This window comes from Gadus morhua, chromosome 17, assembly GCF_902167405.1.
Source record: "Gadus morhua chromosome 17, gadMor3.0, whole genome shotgun sequence".
Classification (NCBI taxonomy): domain Eukaryota; kingdom Metazoa; phylum Chordata; class Actinopteri; order Gadiformes; family Gadidae; genus Gadus; species Gadus morhua.
Window position 1 is genome coordinate 243,979 of NC_044064.1, and position 16,736 is coordinate 260,714.

The window sequence follows — 16,736 nt, forward strand, 5'->3', positions numbered from 1 at the left end:
TGCATCATTGCGTGTGTGTGTGTGTGTGTGTATGTGTGTGTGTGTGTTGTGTGATATGGTGTGGTGTTGTGTTTGGGTTTGGTGTGTCTGTGTGCGCGTGCATAGATGTATTTGCTTTCCTTCCGTGGTAATTTATATCCTTATATTAATTTAACTGTATCTAAATGACCTTGTCCCCCTGGCTAGAAATATCTTCTTAATGATTAAATATATAGCACAGCTCGTATTTGAACACCTGCATATTTACTGCCCCCTGCTGGCGACAACAGTGATCTATATATAAAATACATCTATTTTTATTTTATGTAAATATTATATGTGTGTCATCATGAAAAAAAAAATATATATATATATATATCAAATATATACATATATATAAAAAAATATATAATAATATATATATATACAAATAATTATATATATTAAGATAGCTTATATATATATAATATTTTTCAGGCCTATATATAAAATAAAATAATACATACAATTGGAATTACATATTTTTTTGTTCCACTGACCAGAAGGATGAAACTGGGGTGTAACAACATCTGGTGGATGCAAGCCAATCAGATCCCTGATCAGAGAGGAAGCGTTGAGGGAGGGCGGAAGTACCAGCGAGAGGGCGGAAGTACCATCTGCCTTTATGCACAGAAACCCTCCGCTGTTGGTATCTGCTCTATGATCGCTCACATCGGGTACCAACTCTGAAACCTCTCGGTTCTTTAACACATGAAGGGTTCTTCGATCTGATGGAAAAACATCCCGCAGGGCCCGACGGGCCGAAGAAGGCCGGAGACCCCAGGAGACCGTCCGTTCGGGCCCCAGGGGAGGCTCTGGACAGGTGAGGGACCGCCTCAAACTATGTAGCCGCAGTATTTTGTGCATGATCGCACTGGTTTCATCCAGAGAACAGCTCATATTAATGCCTGTGGGGCTGGGTCAGCTTGGTTTCCAGAGAACATCTTAACACGGTGTAGAGAGTCTCAGACCCCAGACTGGTCTCCGGTCGGTGGGCAACCAGGAGAGAGTCTCAGACCCCAGACTGATCTCCGGTCGGAGGTTCATCGGGACCAAATCTCCTTCCGCATCACTTCACTGCTCGGCTATGAATGTGTTTCCGAACTTATTTCAAACCTCCGCTATTTAGGGCTAACTCTTAATACAACCCACTCGACTTAATAGAAAAATATAACATATTAATAGAACAACTTTATCGAAGAAATAGGACCTTTATTCAGTGTTTTTTCCTCTTAACCCCCCCTAGTTTGGTAGGGATGCACCAAACCGTTCTGATTCAATTGGCTGTTTCAGCTCGACGCTGTTTGACTGGAACAGCATTATACTATTATGCTACTATTATTATACCCTGGTAACACAACAGTATTATACTACACCCTGGTAACACAGCAGTATTATACTACACCCCTGGTAACACAACAGTATTATACTACACCCTGGTAACACAACATTATTATACTACACCCCTGGTAACACAACAGTATTATACTACACCCTGGTAACACAACAGTATTATACATCCCCATGGTAACACAACAGTATTATACTACACCCTGGTAACACAACAGTATTATACATCCCCATGGTAACAACAATATTAAACATCACCCTGGTAACACAACACTGAGGAGTCCTGATGATGGTTAGAGTGACAGCTGTCAGTCACTGAGAAGTCCTGATGATGGTTAGATTGACAGCTGTCAGTCATGATGATTAGATGTCGGGTTTGGTCCAGATATGTGTTCCCCATCACTGCTCATCTGGCGAATAAATGATCTTTGTTACTCTGACAATAAATCGATATGTAAGATGCAACGTTGTGTAATAATTAGATAACGACAATTCTAACAAAATCACAAATTTACGAATCTGGCAAAGGTATCACAGCAGCATTTTGGGGCAACCCGTTGAAAGTTAACATGTGTTGTCACTAATGCCCCTGGGGCAGTACGAACCACCCTGTTAACCGGTTGAAGGTTAACATGTGTTGTCACTAATGCCCCTGGGGCAGTACGAACCACCCTGTTAACCGTTTGAAGGTTAACATGTGTTGTCACTAATGCCCCTGGGGCAGTACGAACCACCCTGTTAACCGGTTGAAGGTTAACATGTGTTGTCACTAATGCCCCTGGGGCAGTACGAACCACCCTGTTCCTCTCTCAGCCCCGCAGGCTCCCATGTGGAGTGGTGCAAGCAGCTCATCGCCGCCACCATCTCCACGCAGATCTCTGATCCCGCCCTCAGCAAGGTAGGCTCCTCCCCACACCCTTGTGGCTCCTCCCACACCCTGGTGGCTCCTCCCCCGGGGCTGGTCCCAAAGGGGGCTGGTCCCAAAGGGGGCTGGTCCCAAAGGGGGCTGGTCCCAAAGGGGGCCGCCCCGAAAGGGGGCCGGTCCAAAGGGGGGCTGGTCCTATAGTCCCATAGGGCCGGTCCTTTAGTCCCATAGGGCCGGTCCTATAGTCCCATAGGGCCGGTCCTATAGTCCCATAGGGCCGGTCCTATAGTCCCATAGGGCCGGTCCTTTAGTCCCATAGGGCCGGTCCTATAGTCCCATAGGGCCGGTCCTATAGTCCCATAGGGCCGGTCCTTTAGTCCCATAGGGCCGGTCCTATAGTCCCATAGGGCCGGTCCTATAGTCCCATAGGGCCGGTCCTTTAGTCCCATAGGGCCGGTCCTTTAGTCCCATAGGGCCGGTCCTATAGTCCCATAGGGCCGGTCCTTTAGTCCCATAGGGCCGGTCCTATAGTCCCATAGGGCCGGTCCTATAGTCCCATAGGGCCGGTCCTTTAGTCCCATAGGGCCGGTCCTTTAGTCCCATAGGGCCGGTCCTTTAGTCCCATAGGGCCGGTCCTATAGTCCCATAGGGCCGGTCCTATAGTCCCATAGGGCCGGTCCTATAGTCCCATAGGGCCGGTCCTTTAGTCCCATAGGGCCGGTCCTATAGTCCCATAGGGCCGGTCCTTTAGTCCCATAGGGCTGGAGGAGACGAACTCTGTTGATCTCCCCCGTCATGGAGCTGCAGAACGCTCCCGGTGTTCCTAGTGTGTACTTCATGCCTTCCCATTTTCTGTTTATGGTTGGGTGTTCAGGTTTCCAAGAGACCGAATCTGAGGGTAAGAATTCCAGTCCCTGAACATGCTTCTCGTCCGCCACCTCCTTCTGAATTTCTCGGCTGTAAGAAGGCCTTGTAGCTAACACCAGCTAGTGTAGCTCCTTTAGCTAACACTAGCTAGTGGAGCTGCTTGTAGCTAACACTAGCTAGTGGAGCTGCTTGTAGCTAACGCTAGCTAGTGGAGGTGCTTGTAGCTAACACTAGCTAGTGGAGCTGCTTGTAGCTAACACTCGCTAGTGGAGCTGCTTGTAGCTAACACTAGCTAGTGGAGCTGCTTGTAGCTAACACTCGCTAGTGGAGCTGCTTGTAGCTAACACTAGCTAGTGGAGCTGCTTGTAGCTAACACTAGCTAGTGGAGCTGCTTGTAGCTAACACTATTTGAGTAACACTAAAATAATGTTTCTAATCACCCAATTCGGGTTAATTTCCCTGAATCATTCAAATGAGGGTTTAGCGTAACTGAGACCTTTCTGAAGTCCCAGCGCAGCTCTCCCATGTTGAGGGGTCAGCCCCCGAGAACCTTCTGTCTGACCTTTGACCTCCGGGGTGCAAGCCCCATTCTTGCTTATGTCTGCTAGCCCCACGCTAATTGAAGAACTTCCTCCACTTCCTTCCTTCCGCCATCTTTTTCATCATGATTTGACTTTCAATGTCTTTTAATCTCTTTCCTAATATTGATCTCTACCCCTTTCTGTCATTTCCTCTTCACATAACTCCCCGCCTCCTACGTCTTCAGGACTCTGACGGCGCCGCTCAGGACGACCCAGAGGTTATCAAATACTTTAAGAATACCTTTGTTCTTTCTCTTTCTAAAGTGATTTGCTTAACCCTGTACGCTATGTTTGCTATGCACCATTAACACACAAACAGTGCGCTCTCCTCTGAAAGCTGAACCCTGATGTCTCCTCAAGCTAACGTTAACGTCATAACGTTAGCTTGACCCTCCAGACGAGTGCTTCATGACGGAGCACTCGGCCAAAGGGATTACAGATCATTGGATTCCGAACATTGTTTGTAATCCATGATGCATCAATATCAAAATCACATGAGAAAGTGAATTACAAGAAACTGCCCAAACTAAATATTCGACAATAGTTGGACTTTGAAGCCAATGAAATTACTATTGGGGCCATACTGAGGTCTGGTCCGGGGGCCATTGGGGCCATACTGAGGTCTGGTCCAGGGGGGGTCCGGGGGCCATTGGGGCCATACTGAGGTCTGGTCCGGGGGGGGTCCAGGGGCCATTGGGGCCATACTGAGGTCTGGTCCGGGGGGGGTCCGGGGGATCGGACCGTGGGCCGCTCCTCTTCTCTGACCGCTCTTTGTTTGCACAGAAGTTTCAGGTCCAGGTTCAGTTGAAGGACGTTGCCTTGGTAACCGGAGAGTCGGTCCAGCTCCGTGGTGAGGAGACCCTCCTCCCTTCTCCTCCTCCCTCCTCCCCCCTCCTCCCTTCTCCCCCTCCTCCCCCCTCCTCCTCATCCTCACCCCTCCTCATCCTCACCCCTCCTCCTCCCTCCTCACCCCTCCTCATCCTCACCCCTCCTCATCCTCACCCCTCCTCGTCCTCACCCCTCCTCACCCCTCCTCATCCTCACCCCTCCTCACCCCTCCTCATCCTCACCCCTCCTCACCCCTCCTCATCCTCACCCCTCCTCACTCCTCCTCATCCTCACCCCTCCTCACTCCTCCTTAACAACTAAGAGAGGAGAGCTTGATTTAAAACCCAATATAATATAATATATATAAAAATCAATAAGTGTGTGTGTGTGTGTGTGTGTGTGTGTGTGTTCACAGCTCAAGATGTCATGTATATCTGTCCATTCAGCGGTTTGGTGACCGGGATGTTGACCTTGACAGACTACAAGCTGTACTTCAACAGCTTGGAAAGGGTACACGTCATTAGCATACACATCATTACCCTACAAGTCATTATCTTACACAGCTTTAAAATATACATAATTAGCATGGAAATCATTGGCATACACGTCATTATCATACTTCATTACCATACAACTCATTATACATGTCATTATCATACACCTCATTATAATAATGGTCATTATCATACAACTCATTATCATACACGTCATTACCACACATTCCATTATCTTACAGGTCATTATCTTGCAGGTCATTATCACACAGGTCATTATCACACAGGTCATTATCTTAAATACTGCTGACCGGTACATTATTCACTCAGAGAACAATGCTTCTGTGGGCAGAAACACTTTGATCCCTCTTTATAACGTGGATATCTCCATGGTCAACCCTCCATCAAAGCTGGAACTGAAGTGCATGTTTGGGTCTGCTGATGTCTCTCTGCCTGCACTCAGGAGCCCCCGTTCTTCCTGGATGTGAACCTGGGGGCCATCAGCAGACTGGAGACCATCAACGTGCAGAGCCACGGAGAGGACTCAAGGGGCCTGGAGCTGGTCTGTAAGGTACGACCCAGTACAGGACTGGGGCGGTAAGGTATGAACCAGTACAGGACGGGGGCGGTAAGGTATGAACCAGTCCAGGACGGGGGCGGTAAGGTATGAACCAGTCCAGGACGGGAACTGGTCTGTAAGGTACGGGACTGAACTGGTATGTAATGGTGCATTTCCACCGGTGTGTGCAGGTCGGTTCGGTATGCAAAGGTGCGGCACGGGTCGCGTTAAACCCGCCAAAAGTGGGCGGGATCCGGATCGAGCCGTATTGAGCCGTACTTATCTCACAGTACTCCTCCGTTGGGTTACTGAGACCTCGGAAAGGGTGCCAACAAGTTCGAGCTACACACGCCATCCGTTGATTGGTCGACAGAATCAGCACTTCTGTGCGACGGGGATAATAACGAACAACCACAGTACCCACGAGGTATTTCTGGCCAACGGCGAAAGCTTCGTTTATTGAAGAAAATGTTGCGCAAAAGTTTGATGTCCTTCTTTGATGTCCTACATTGCTGCTCTTTGTTCATCGCGTTCTTCTTTTTCCTTGGATTTATTAGCAGGCTACTCTGTGTTGGGCTGCTATGAGGTCACAATGCTTATGTAGATGCCGCGGCTATCGCCATCCGGCCTAAACCCCGCCCTACCATAAGGCTACTGTCCACGGTTGAAACGTGAGCCGTAACTCAGCTGGACAAACCGCACCTTCACCACTGAGCTTAGGCCTGCTGGGCCGAAGCACATCCGGTGGTGGAAATGCGCCATTAGGTACAGGACTGAACTGGTCTGTAAGGTACAGGACTGAACTGGTCTGGAAGGTACAGGACTGAACTGGTCTGTAAGGTACAGGACTGAACTGGTCTGGAAGGTACTGTGACACAGGACTGAACTGGTCTGTAAGATATAGGACTGAGCTGGTCTGGAAGGTACTGTGACACAGGACTGAACTGGTCTGTAAGGTACAGGACTGAACTGGTCTGGAAGGTACTGTGACACAGGACTGAACTGGTCTGTAAGGTACAGGACTGAACTGGTCTGGAAGGTACTGTGACACAGAACTGAACTGGTCTGTAAGGTACAGGACTGAACTGGTCTGGAAGGTACTGTGACACAGGACTGAACTGGTCTGTAAGGAACTGGGACCCAGGTCTGAACTGGTCTGTAAGGTATGGAGACACACTCTTCATGTCTTCACAAGAGGTGACACCTGTCCCACAAGAAGAGGCTCCTTAAGGCACGGTCTGATGGATTAAGGCATTACAATTAAGGTGTTAGAATTAAGGTTAGAACTAAGGTGATAGGACTAAGGTGTTGTGATATGATGATCTGTCTTCATTCCGTCTCAGGACATGAGGAGTCTCAGGTTTGCCTACAAGAAGGAGGCGGACCAACCTGAGCTGGTGGACCTGCTGGCCCGGTACGCCTTTCCCCTCTGCAAGGGTCTGGTGAGTCCCAGCGAACTACCGGTCCACTGGTGAACTACCGGTCCACTGGTGAACTACCGGTCCACTGGTGAACTACCGGTCCACTGGTGAACTACCGGTCCACTGGTGAACTGCCGGTCCACTGGTGAACTACCGGTCCACTGGTGAACTACCGGTCCACTGGTGAACTACCGGTCCACTGGTGAACTGTCGGTCCACTGGTGAACTGTCGGTCCACTGGTGAACTGTCGGTCCACTGGTGAACTGCCGGTCCACCGGTGAACTGCCGGTCCACCGGTGAACTGCCGGTCCACCGGTGAACTACCGGTCCACCGGTGAACTACCGGTCCACCGGTGAACTACCGGTCCACTGGTGAGTCCCAGCGAACTACCGGTCCACTGGTGAACTACCGGTCCACTGGTGAACTACCGGTCCACTGGTGAACTACCGGTCCACTGGTGAACTGCCGGTCCACTGGTGAACTGCCGGTCCACTGGTGAACTACCGGTCCACTGGTGAGTCCAAGCGAACTACCGGTCCACTGGTGAACTACCGGTCCACTGGTGAACTACCGGTCCACTGGTGAACTACCGGTCCACTGGTGAACTACCGGTCCACTGGTGAACTGCCGGTCCACTGGTGAACTACCGGTCCACTGGTGAACTACCGGTCCACTGGTGAACTGCCGGTCCACTGGTGAACTGCCGGTTCACTGGTGAACTACCGGTCCACTGGTGAACTGTCGGTCCACTGGTGAACTACCGGTCCACTGGTGAACTTCAGGTCCACTGGTGAACTGCCGGTCCACTGGTGAACTGCCGGTCCACTGGTGAACTGCCGGTCCACTGGTGAACTGCCGGTCCACTGGTGAACTGCCGGTCCACTGGTGAACTGCCGGTCCACTGGTGAACTGCCGGTCCACTGGTGAACTGCCGGTCCACTGGTGAACTGCCGGTCCACTGGTGAACTGCCGGTCCACTGGTGAACTACCGGTCCACTACCGGTCCACTGGTGAACTGTCGGTCCACTGGTGAACTACCGGTCCACTGGTGAACTACCGGTCCACTGGTGAACTACCGGTCCACTGGTGAACTGTCGGTCCACTGGTGAACTGCCAGTCCACTGGTGAGTCCTGGTGAACTACCGGTCCACTGGTGAACTACCGGTCCACTGGTGAACTACCGGTCCACTGGTGAGTCATAGTGAACTACCAGTCCACTGGTGAACTACCAATCCACTGGTGAACTACCAGTCCACTGGTGAGTCATAGTGAACTACCAGTCCACTTTAGAGTCATAGTGAACTACCAGTCCAATGGTGAGTCATAGTGAACTACCAGTCCACTGGTGAACTACCAGTCCACTGGTGAGTCATAGTGAACTACCAGTCCACTGGTGAGTCATAGTGAACTACCAGTACGCCTTCCCCCACTGCAGGGGCCTTTGATTTGATAGTAAACATAGATCTGAGGATAATGCTCACAGTGTTGGTTCATAGATCTGGAGGATAATGCTCACAGTGTTGGTTCATAGTTCTGGAGGATAATGCTCACAGTGTTGGTTCATAGTTCTGGAGGATAATGCTCACAGTGTTGGTTCATAGTTCTGGAGGATAATGCTCACAGTGTTGGTTCATAGATCTGAGGATAATGCTCACAGTGTTGGTTCATAGTTCTGGAGGATAATGCTCACAGTGTTGGTTCATAGATCTGGAGGATAATGGTCACAGTGTTGGTTCATTGATCTGGAGGATAATGCTCACAGTGTTGGTTCATAGATCTGGAGGATAATGCTCACAGTGTTGGTTCATAGATCTGGAGGATAATGCTCACAGTGTTGGTTCATAGTTCTGGAGGATAATGCTCACAGTGTTGGTTCATAGATCTGAGGATAATGCTCACAGTGTTGGTTCATAGATCTGAGGATAATGCTCACAGTGTTGGTTCATAGATCTGGAGGATAATGGTCACAGAGTTGGTTCATAGATCTGGAGGGTAATGCTCACAGTGTTGGTTCATAGATCTGGAGGATAATGCTCACAGTGTTGGTTCCTGCGCAGGCTCTGTTTGCGTTCCAGTACCAGGAGGACTTTCCTGTCAACGGATGGACGGTCTACGACCCTGTGATGGAATACAAGAGACAGGTGAGTTCCATCCCGGCCTGTTAGAAGTTAACACTCAACATTCTTAATAAATCAGCGCTGAATCAACAGTTTTAATTCAGTATATAATATCATTTTCTAGTATCTCGTGGTGTAGGTGGTGATGGTGCTGTGTGTAGTGGTGATGGTGCTGATGGTGCTGTGTGTAGTGGTGATGGTGCTGTGTGTAGTGGTGATGGTGCTGTGTGTAGTGGTGATGGTGCTGTGTGTAGTGGTGATGGTGCTGTGTGTAGTGGTGATGGTGCTGTGTGTAGCGGTGATGGTGCTGTGTGTAGTGGTGATGGTGCTGTGTGTAGCGGTGATGGTGCTGTGTGTAGTGGTGATGGTGTAGTGGTGATGGTGCTGTGTGTAGTGGTGATGGCGCTGTGTGTAGTGGTGATGGTGTTGTGTCTAGCGCTGACGGTGCTGTGTCTAGTGGTGATGGTGTAGTGGTGATGGTGCTGTGTGTGTCCTCAGGGCCTGCCTAACGAGAGCTGGGCACTCAGCCGGGTGAACAGCAGCTACCAGCTGTGTGACACCTACCCCTCCCTCCTGGTCGTCCCCACCTGCATCCCCGAGGACGACCTGCGCCGGGTCGCCGCCTTCAGGGCCAAGCACCGCATCCCGGTGGGTGGAGCTCTCCTCAGAGCTCTAACTGAAGCTCTCCTGAGCTCTCACTGAAGCTCTCCTCTCCAGAGCTCTGACTGAAGCCCTCCTCTCCAGAGCTCTAACTGATGCCCTCCTATCCAGAGCTCTAACTGAAGCTCTCCAGAGCTCTAACTGAAGCTCTCCAGAGCTCTAACTGAAGCTCTCCTCAGAGCTCTAACTGAAGCTCTCCTCTCCAGAGCTCTAACTGAAGCTCTCCAGAGCTCTAACTGAAGCCCTCCTCTCCAGAGCTGTAATTGAAGCTCTCCTCTCCAGAGCTCTAACTGAAGCTCTCCACTCCAGAGCTCTAACTGAAGCTCTCCTCTCCAGAGCTCTAACTGAAGCTCTCCTCTCCAGAGCTCTAACTGAAGTTCTCCTCTCCAGAGCTCTAACTGAAGCTCTCCAGAGCTCTGACTGAAGCTCTCCTCTCCAGAGCTCTAACTGAAGCTCTCCTCTCCAGAGCTCTAACTGAAGCTCTCAAGAGCTGACTGAAGCTCTCCTCTCCAGAGCTCTAACTGAAGCTCTCCTCTCCAGAGCTCTAACTGAAGCTCTCCAGAGCTCTAACTGAAGCTCTCCTCTCCAGAGCTCTAACCGAAGCTCTCCTCTTCAGAGCTCTAACTGAAGCTCTCCTCTCCAGAGCTCTAACCAAAGCTCTCCTCTTCAGAGCTCTAACTGAAGCTCTTCAGAGCTCTAACTGAAGCTCTCCTCAGAGCTCTAACTGAAGCTCTCCTCTCCAAAGCTCTAACTGAAGCCTCGCCCTCAGGTGCTGTCGTGGATCCACCCTGAGTCCCAGGCCACCATCGTGCGCTGTGGCCAGCCGCTGGTCGGCCCGCATGACCGGCGCTGCAAAGAAGACGAGCGCCTCCTGCAGACGGTCATGGACGCCAACGCCCAGTCCCACAAGCTCCTCATCTTCGACGCGCGGCAGAGCAGCGTGGCCGACACCAACAAGGTACCAAGGTCAAAGGTCATGAGGACAACACATTCATCCGGTTAGAGTTATTGTTTTCTGGACCTAGTTTTTGCTCCTCTATAATTGTGCATGCCGTGTTTTGGGAGAGTGAGACTGGTCTTGAGGGGGTATCAGGGTCATGGCAGCCAACCTCCTGGATTCAGACCACTGAATCTAGTTCATCCAGGTCTGATGGCTAGATGCCAATACATTCTAACTAACGACCAGGGACCCCACTAACCCCAGGGAGGATCAACCTGTCTGCTGGGGATCTCCCCTGTCTCAGACTCCTGCAGTCTGCAGCCTGCTAGCTCTGAGGCCCGTCGGTCCATCCCCTGATCTGTGTGTCTCTGGATCCCTCGGGACCAAATGTTCTGAGCAGGCCAAAGATGGCGGCTACGAGAGCGAGAGCTTCTACCCGAACGTTGAGCTGAGCTTCCTGGAGATCCCCAACATCCACGTGATGAGGGAGTCTCTGAGGAAACTGAAAGAGGTGGTGTACCCCACCATCGACGAGGCGTCCTGGCACTCCTCCGTCCACCAGACGCACTGGCTGGAGTACATCCGGGTAGGAACCCCTTAACCCTTATAGGAACCCCTTAACCAACCCTACATTACCCTTCATCCGGTTAGGAACCCCTTATAGGAACCCCTTAACAAACTCTTTATTACCCTACATAAGGGTAGGAACCCCTTAACCCTCTATCACCCTACATCCGGGTAGGAACCCCTTAACCCTTATAGGAACCCCTTAACCAACCCTTCATTACCCTTCATCCGGTTAGGAACCCCTTAACCCTTATAGGAACCCCTTAACAAACTCTTTATTACCCTACATCAGGGTAGGAACCCCTTAACCCTTATAGGGGACCCCTTAACGAACTCTTTATTACCCTACATCAGGGTATAGGAACCCCTTAACCAACCCTTCATTAGCCTTCATCCGGTTAGGAACCCATAAACCCTTATAGTGAACCCCTTAACCCTTTATCACCCTACATCCGGGTAGGAACCCCTTAGCCCTGTTACATGAACCCTTATAGGAGCCCTCAGCCCTGTTACATGAACCCTTTATCACCCTACATCCCACTGAGTATGGTTGGTGCTTAAAGGCGTCCCCCTGTCCCCTCCCTCCGGCGCCCCCTAGCTGCTGCTCACGGGAGCAGTGCGGATCGCAGACAGGCTGGAGTCGGGGAAGACGTCTGTGGTGGTGCACTGCAGCGACGGCTGGGACCGCACGCCCCAGCTCACAGCGCTGGCCATGCTCATGTTGGACAGCTACTACCGCACGCTGCAGGGGTTCCAGGTGACACACACTGACGTTGTTCACACGAACCGCCGCCCGCCGGACACCACTTCATCTTCCTAACACGGCTTTGGGTCGCGGTGTTTACAGGTTCTGGTGGAGAAGGAGTGGATCAGCTTCGGACACCAGTTCACCGCGGTGAGGGATAAGGGATGGAGGAGATAAGGGAAGGACAGAGGAGACAAGGACAGAGGAGACAAGGACAGAAGAGACAAGGACAGAGGAGACAAGGACAGAGGAGACAAGGACAGAGGAGACAAGGACAGAAAAGATAAGGACAGAGGAGATAAGGGAAAGAGGAGATAAGGGAGAGAGGAGATAAGGACAGAGGAGATAAGGGACAGAGGAGATAAGGACAGAGGAGATAAGGACAGAGGAGATAAGGACAGAGGAGATAAGGGACAGAGGAGATAAGGACAGAGGAGATAAGGACAGAGGAGATGAGGACAGAGGAGATGAGGAAAGAGGAGATGAGGGACAGAGGAGATAAGGACCGAGGAGAAAAGGACCGAGGAGAAAAGGACCGGAGATGAGGACAGAGGAGATGAGGACAGAGGAGACAAGGACAGAGGAGACAAGGACAGAGGAGACAAGGACAGAGGAGACGAGGACAGAGGAGACGAGGACAGAGGAGACGAGGACAGAGGAGACGAGGAAAGAGGAGACGAGGAAAGAGGAGACGAGGACAGAGGAGACGAGGACAGAGGAGACGAGGACAGAGGAGACGAGGACAGAGGTGACGGGGACAGAGGAGATGAGGACAGAGGAGATGAGGACAGAGGAGACGAGGACAGAGGAGACGAGGACAGAGGTGACGGGGACAGAGGTGACGGGGACAGAGGAGATGAGGACAGAGGAGATGAGGACAGAGAAGTTGAGGACAGAGGAGATGAGGACAGAGGGGATGAGGGCAGAGGAGATGAGGGCAGAGGAGACGAGGGCAGAGGAGACGAGGGCAGAGGACATGAGGGCAGAGGAGACGAGGGCAGAGGAGACCAGGGTCCTTGCTGTGTAGTGACCTTGCTCTGTGCTCCTCAGCGGGTTGGTCACGGAGACGAGGACCACGCCAGCTCGGAGCGCTCTCCACTCTTCGTCCAGTTCATCGACTGCGTCTGGCAGATGACCCGACAGGTAGGACACCAACGGAGGGGCCCCCAGTGGGACCTGGTTCTGATGGAGGGGCCCCCAGTGGGACCTGTTTCTGATGGAGGGGCCCCCAGTGGGCCCTGGTTCTGATGGAGGGGCCCCCAGTGGGACCTGTTTCTGATGGAGGGGCCTCCAGTGGGACCTGGTTCTGATGGAGGGGCCCCCAGTGGGCCCTGGTTCTGATGGAGGGGCCCCCAGTGGGACCTGGTTCTGACGGAGGGGCCCCCAGTGGGCCCTGGTTCTGATGGAGGGGCCCCCAGTGGGACCTGGTTGTGATGGAGGGGCCCCCAGTGGGCCCTGGTTCTTATGGAGGGGCCCCCAGTGGGTCCTGGTTCTGATGGAGGGGCCCCCAGTGGGCCCTGGTTCTGATGGAGGGGCCCCCAGTGGGACCTGGTTCTGATGGAGGGGCCCCCAGTGGGACCTGGTTCTGATGGAGGGGCCCCCAGTGGGACCTGGTTCTTATGGAGGGGCCCCCAGTGGGACCTGGTTCTGATGGAGGGGCCCCCAGTGGGACCTGGTTCTGATGGAGGGGCCCCAGATGGGACCTGATTTCGGATGGTCTTCTGTGTGTCCTAAGTCCTTTGGAGGAGAGACAGTCTTCTGTGTGTCCTAAGTCCTTTGGAGGAGAGACAGTCTTGTGTGTGTGTCCTATGTCCTTTGGAGGAGAGACAGTCTTGTGTGTGTCCTATGTCCTTTGGAGGACAGTCTTGTGTGTCTGGAGGAGAGACAGTCTTCTTTGTGCCCCAGTTCCCTGCAGCCTTTGAGTTCAACGAGCTGTTCCTGGTGAGCGTGCTGGACCACCTGTACAGCTGTCTGTTTGGGACCTTCCTCTGCAGCAGTGAGCGTGAGAAGGGGGCCCAGGTACGTGCTCCTCTGTGACCGTCTGCTACCCTAACCCTCTGGGACTGGGGACGCATGCAGTGCTTTGTAAATGCAGTAGTTAAATGCAGTGACACAGAACATTAACTAGTGTTGAACTTGACTCTGCTAACTCCCACTGAAGCATTAGTCCACTCACAGGACTCACACATTCTGCTCATTTGAATGTTAATTTGAATGAGCAGTTTTCATATATTTAATGTTTTATTATCATTGTCAATGCCCCTATTTTATACAAAGCTAACAGTGCTAATAGTGCTCATTTATTTCATCAAAATAAACCAAACGGTGACATTCATCTCTTCAATCGTTTCAGGAGCTGCAGAGTAAAACCAAGTCTCTCTGGTCGTACATCAACAGGTGAGGGTGGAGGGCCGGGATACATGATGCCAACACAGGCCAGGGCTACATGATGCTAACACAGGCCAGGGCTACATGATGCTAACACAGGCCAGGGCTACATGATGCTAACACAGGCCAGGGCTACATGATGCTAACACAGGCCAGGGCTACATGATGCTAACACAGGCCAGGGCTACATGATGCTAACATAGGCCAGGGCTACATGATGCTAACACAGGCCAGGGTTACATGATGCTAACACAGGCCAGGGCTACATGATGCTAACACAGGCCAGGGCTACATGATGCTAACACAGGCCAGGGCTACATGATGCTAACATAGGCCAGGGCTACATGATGCTAACACAGGCCAGGGTTACATGATGCTAACACAGGCCAGGGCTACATGATGCTAACACAGGCCAGGGCTACATGATGCTAACACAGGCCAGGGTTACATGATGCTAACACAGGTCAGGGTTAGATGAGGGACACACAGAAACCTACTAACTATTGTGTCTGCCCAGCCAACCAGAAGAGTTCACCAACCCGTTCTTCGTGGACCAGGAGCACCATGTCCTCTACCCCCTGGCCTCCTCCAGACACCTGGAGCTCTGGACCGGCTACTACGCCCGCTGGAACCCCCGCATGAGGCCCCAGGTACCCATTAGCTCACCTCCCCAGGGGTCAGAGGTTAGGGCTCACCCTCAGCCTAACCCTCCCCAGGGGTCAGAGGTTAGGGTTCACCCTCACCCCTGGTGAGAGTTAGGGTTCACCCTCCACACACAGAGGGTCAGCTTCATTCACGCTTTGCTAACAGATGACGTGCCTCTCTCTCTCTCTCTCTCTCCCCCTCCCTCCCTCCCTCCCTCCTTCCCTCCCTCCCTCCTAACCTTCTCCTCCTAACCTTCTCTCCCTCTCTCTCTCTCTCCCTCCCTCCCTCCTAACCTTCTCCTCCTAACCTTCTCTCCCTCCCCCTCCCTCTCTCCCCCTCCCTCCCTCTCCCTCCCCCTCCCCCTCTCCCTCTCCCCCTCCCTCTCTCTCCCTCTCCCTCTCTCTCTCTCTCTCTCTCCCTCCCTCTCTCTCCCCCTCCCTCTCCCTCCCTCCCTCCCTCCCTCCCTCTCCCTCACCCTCCCTCTCCCTCCCCCTCCCTCTCCCTCCCTCCCTCCCTCCCTCTCCCTCATCCTCTCCCTCCCTCTCTCTCCCTCTCCCTCTCTCTCTCTCTCTCCCTCCCTCTCTCTCCCCCCCCCTCTCCCTCCCTCCCTCCCTCCCTCTCCCTCACCCTCCCTCCCTCCCTCTCCCTCCCCCTCCCTCTCCCTCCCTCCCTCCCTCCCTCCCTCCCTCCCTCCCTCTCCCTCACCCTCTCCCTCCCTCCCTCCCCCTCCCTCTCTCTCCCTCTCCCTCTCTCTCTCTCTCTCTCTCTCTCTCCCTCCCTCTCTCTCCCCCTCCCTCTCCCTCCCTCCCTCCCTCCCTCCCTCTCCCTCACCCTCCCTCTCCCTCCCTCCCTCCCTCTCCCTCCCTCCCTCCCTCTCCCTCCCTCCCTCCCCCTCCCCCCCAGATGCCCGTGCAGCAGAGCCTGAAGGAGCTGCTGGGGCTGAAGCTGGAGCTGCAGAGGAAGGTGGAGGCTCTGCAGAAGGAGGCGTCTCTGTGTGACCGGGCGTCCCCCCCGCCCCACCAGGGCGCCGCCCCTCTGCGGACCGCCCCCACCTGCACTTAGTCCCGTCTGACGCCTGCACTGGGGGGACATGGGCTTCATGTCGGGACGTTTCTAGTTTGATATTATTATTATGGGAAAGCGTTTCCCCCTGACTCCAGTTTGTACCGGTTTGCACCAGTTGTTGGTGTGTATTCCTGTAGGTCATGTGTTTGATCCACTCCCACTGTAATAAAGGTTTCCAACGTGTAACCTACATGGCAGCTAGGATCCATGTTCCGTTCATACATTCATCTGTTCCCTGAATAAGGGTTGGTCAGGCTCCTCCTGACCCCTGACCCCGCCTCCTTCAGCGTCCGCAGCTCAGTTCACTGATCCCCCTTGGGGGCCGTCCTCTTGATTCACCTTATTGTTATCTCACGTCTTAATGTCTGGCTGATGTCCACCTCCAACAGTATTAGTGTTGTTTACTCTGTGGATTCTGAAATGTTGCCATTTATTAAATAAATGATTCACTGATTCACCAACATGGAGCCTGACCACTGCAGCTCTGGGGGGCTCCCAGCATGCTCTGGGGTGTTCCCAGCATCCTCTGGGGTGTGTTCCCAGCATGCTCTTGGGCATACTGGTTGTTTACGTTAATAGGCTGTGCTTTTGATGTCTAATTGTACTTCTTAAAGAGAACCAGTG

At 52.6% G+C, this 16,736-nt stretch overlaps 1 protein-coding gene across 3 annotated transcripts; it reads left to right on the top strand.

The window, feature by feature from the left end:
- Nucleotides 1-593: 593 nt before the first annotated feature.
- Nucleotides 594-16,575, top strand: mtmr1a (myotubularin related protein 1a). Of its 3 annotated transcripts, none has more exons than XM_030338694.1 (18): nt 594-841; nt 2,182-2,266; nt 3,108-3,131; nt 4,465-4,531; nt 4,925-5,019; nt 5,467-5,574; nt 6,906-7,004; nt 9,043-9,126; nt 9,601-9,750; nt 10,532-10,720; nt 11,103-11,288; nt 11,868-12,026; nt 12,117-12,164; nt 13,065-13,157; nt 13,920-14,033; nt 14,368-14,411; nt 14,920-15,052; nt 15,951-16,575. In XM_030338694.1, the coding sequence occupies exons 1-18, from the start codon at nt 750-752 to the stop codon at nt 16,107-16,109; spliced, it is 1,929 nt and encodes a 642-aa protein (XP_030194554.1). In that variant the 5' UTR covers nt 594-749; the 3' UTR covers nt 16,110-16,575. The 3 variants fall into 3 exon arrangements, with proteins under 3 accessions (XP_030194554.1, XP_030194553.1, XP_030194555.1); XM_030338693.1 differs by lacking the exon at nt 3,108-3,131 and adding an exon at nt 3,867-3,899; XM_030338695.1 differs by lacking the exon at nt 3,108-3,131.
- Nucleotides 16,576-16,736: the final 161 nt, after the last annotated feature.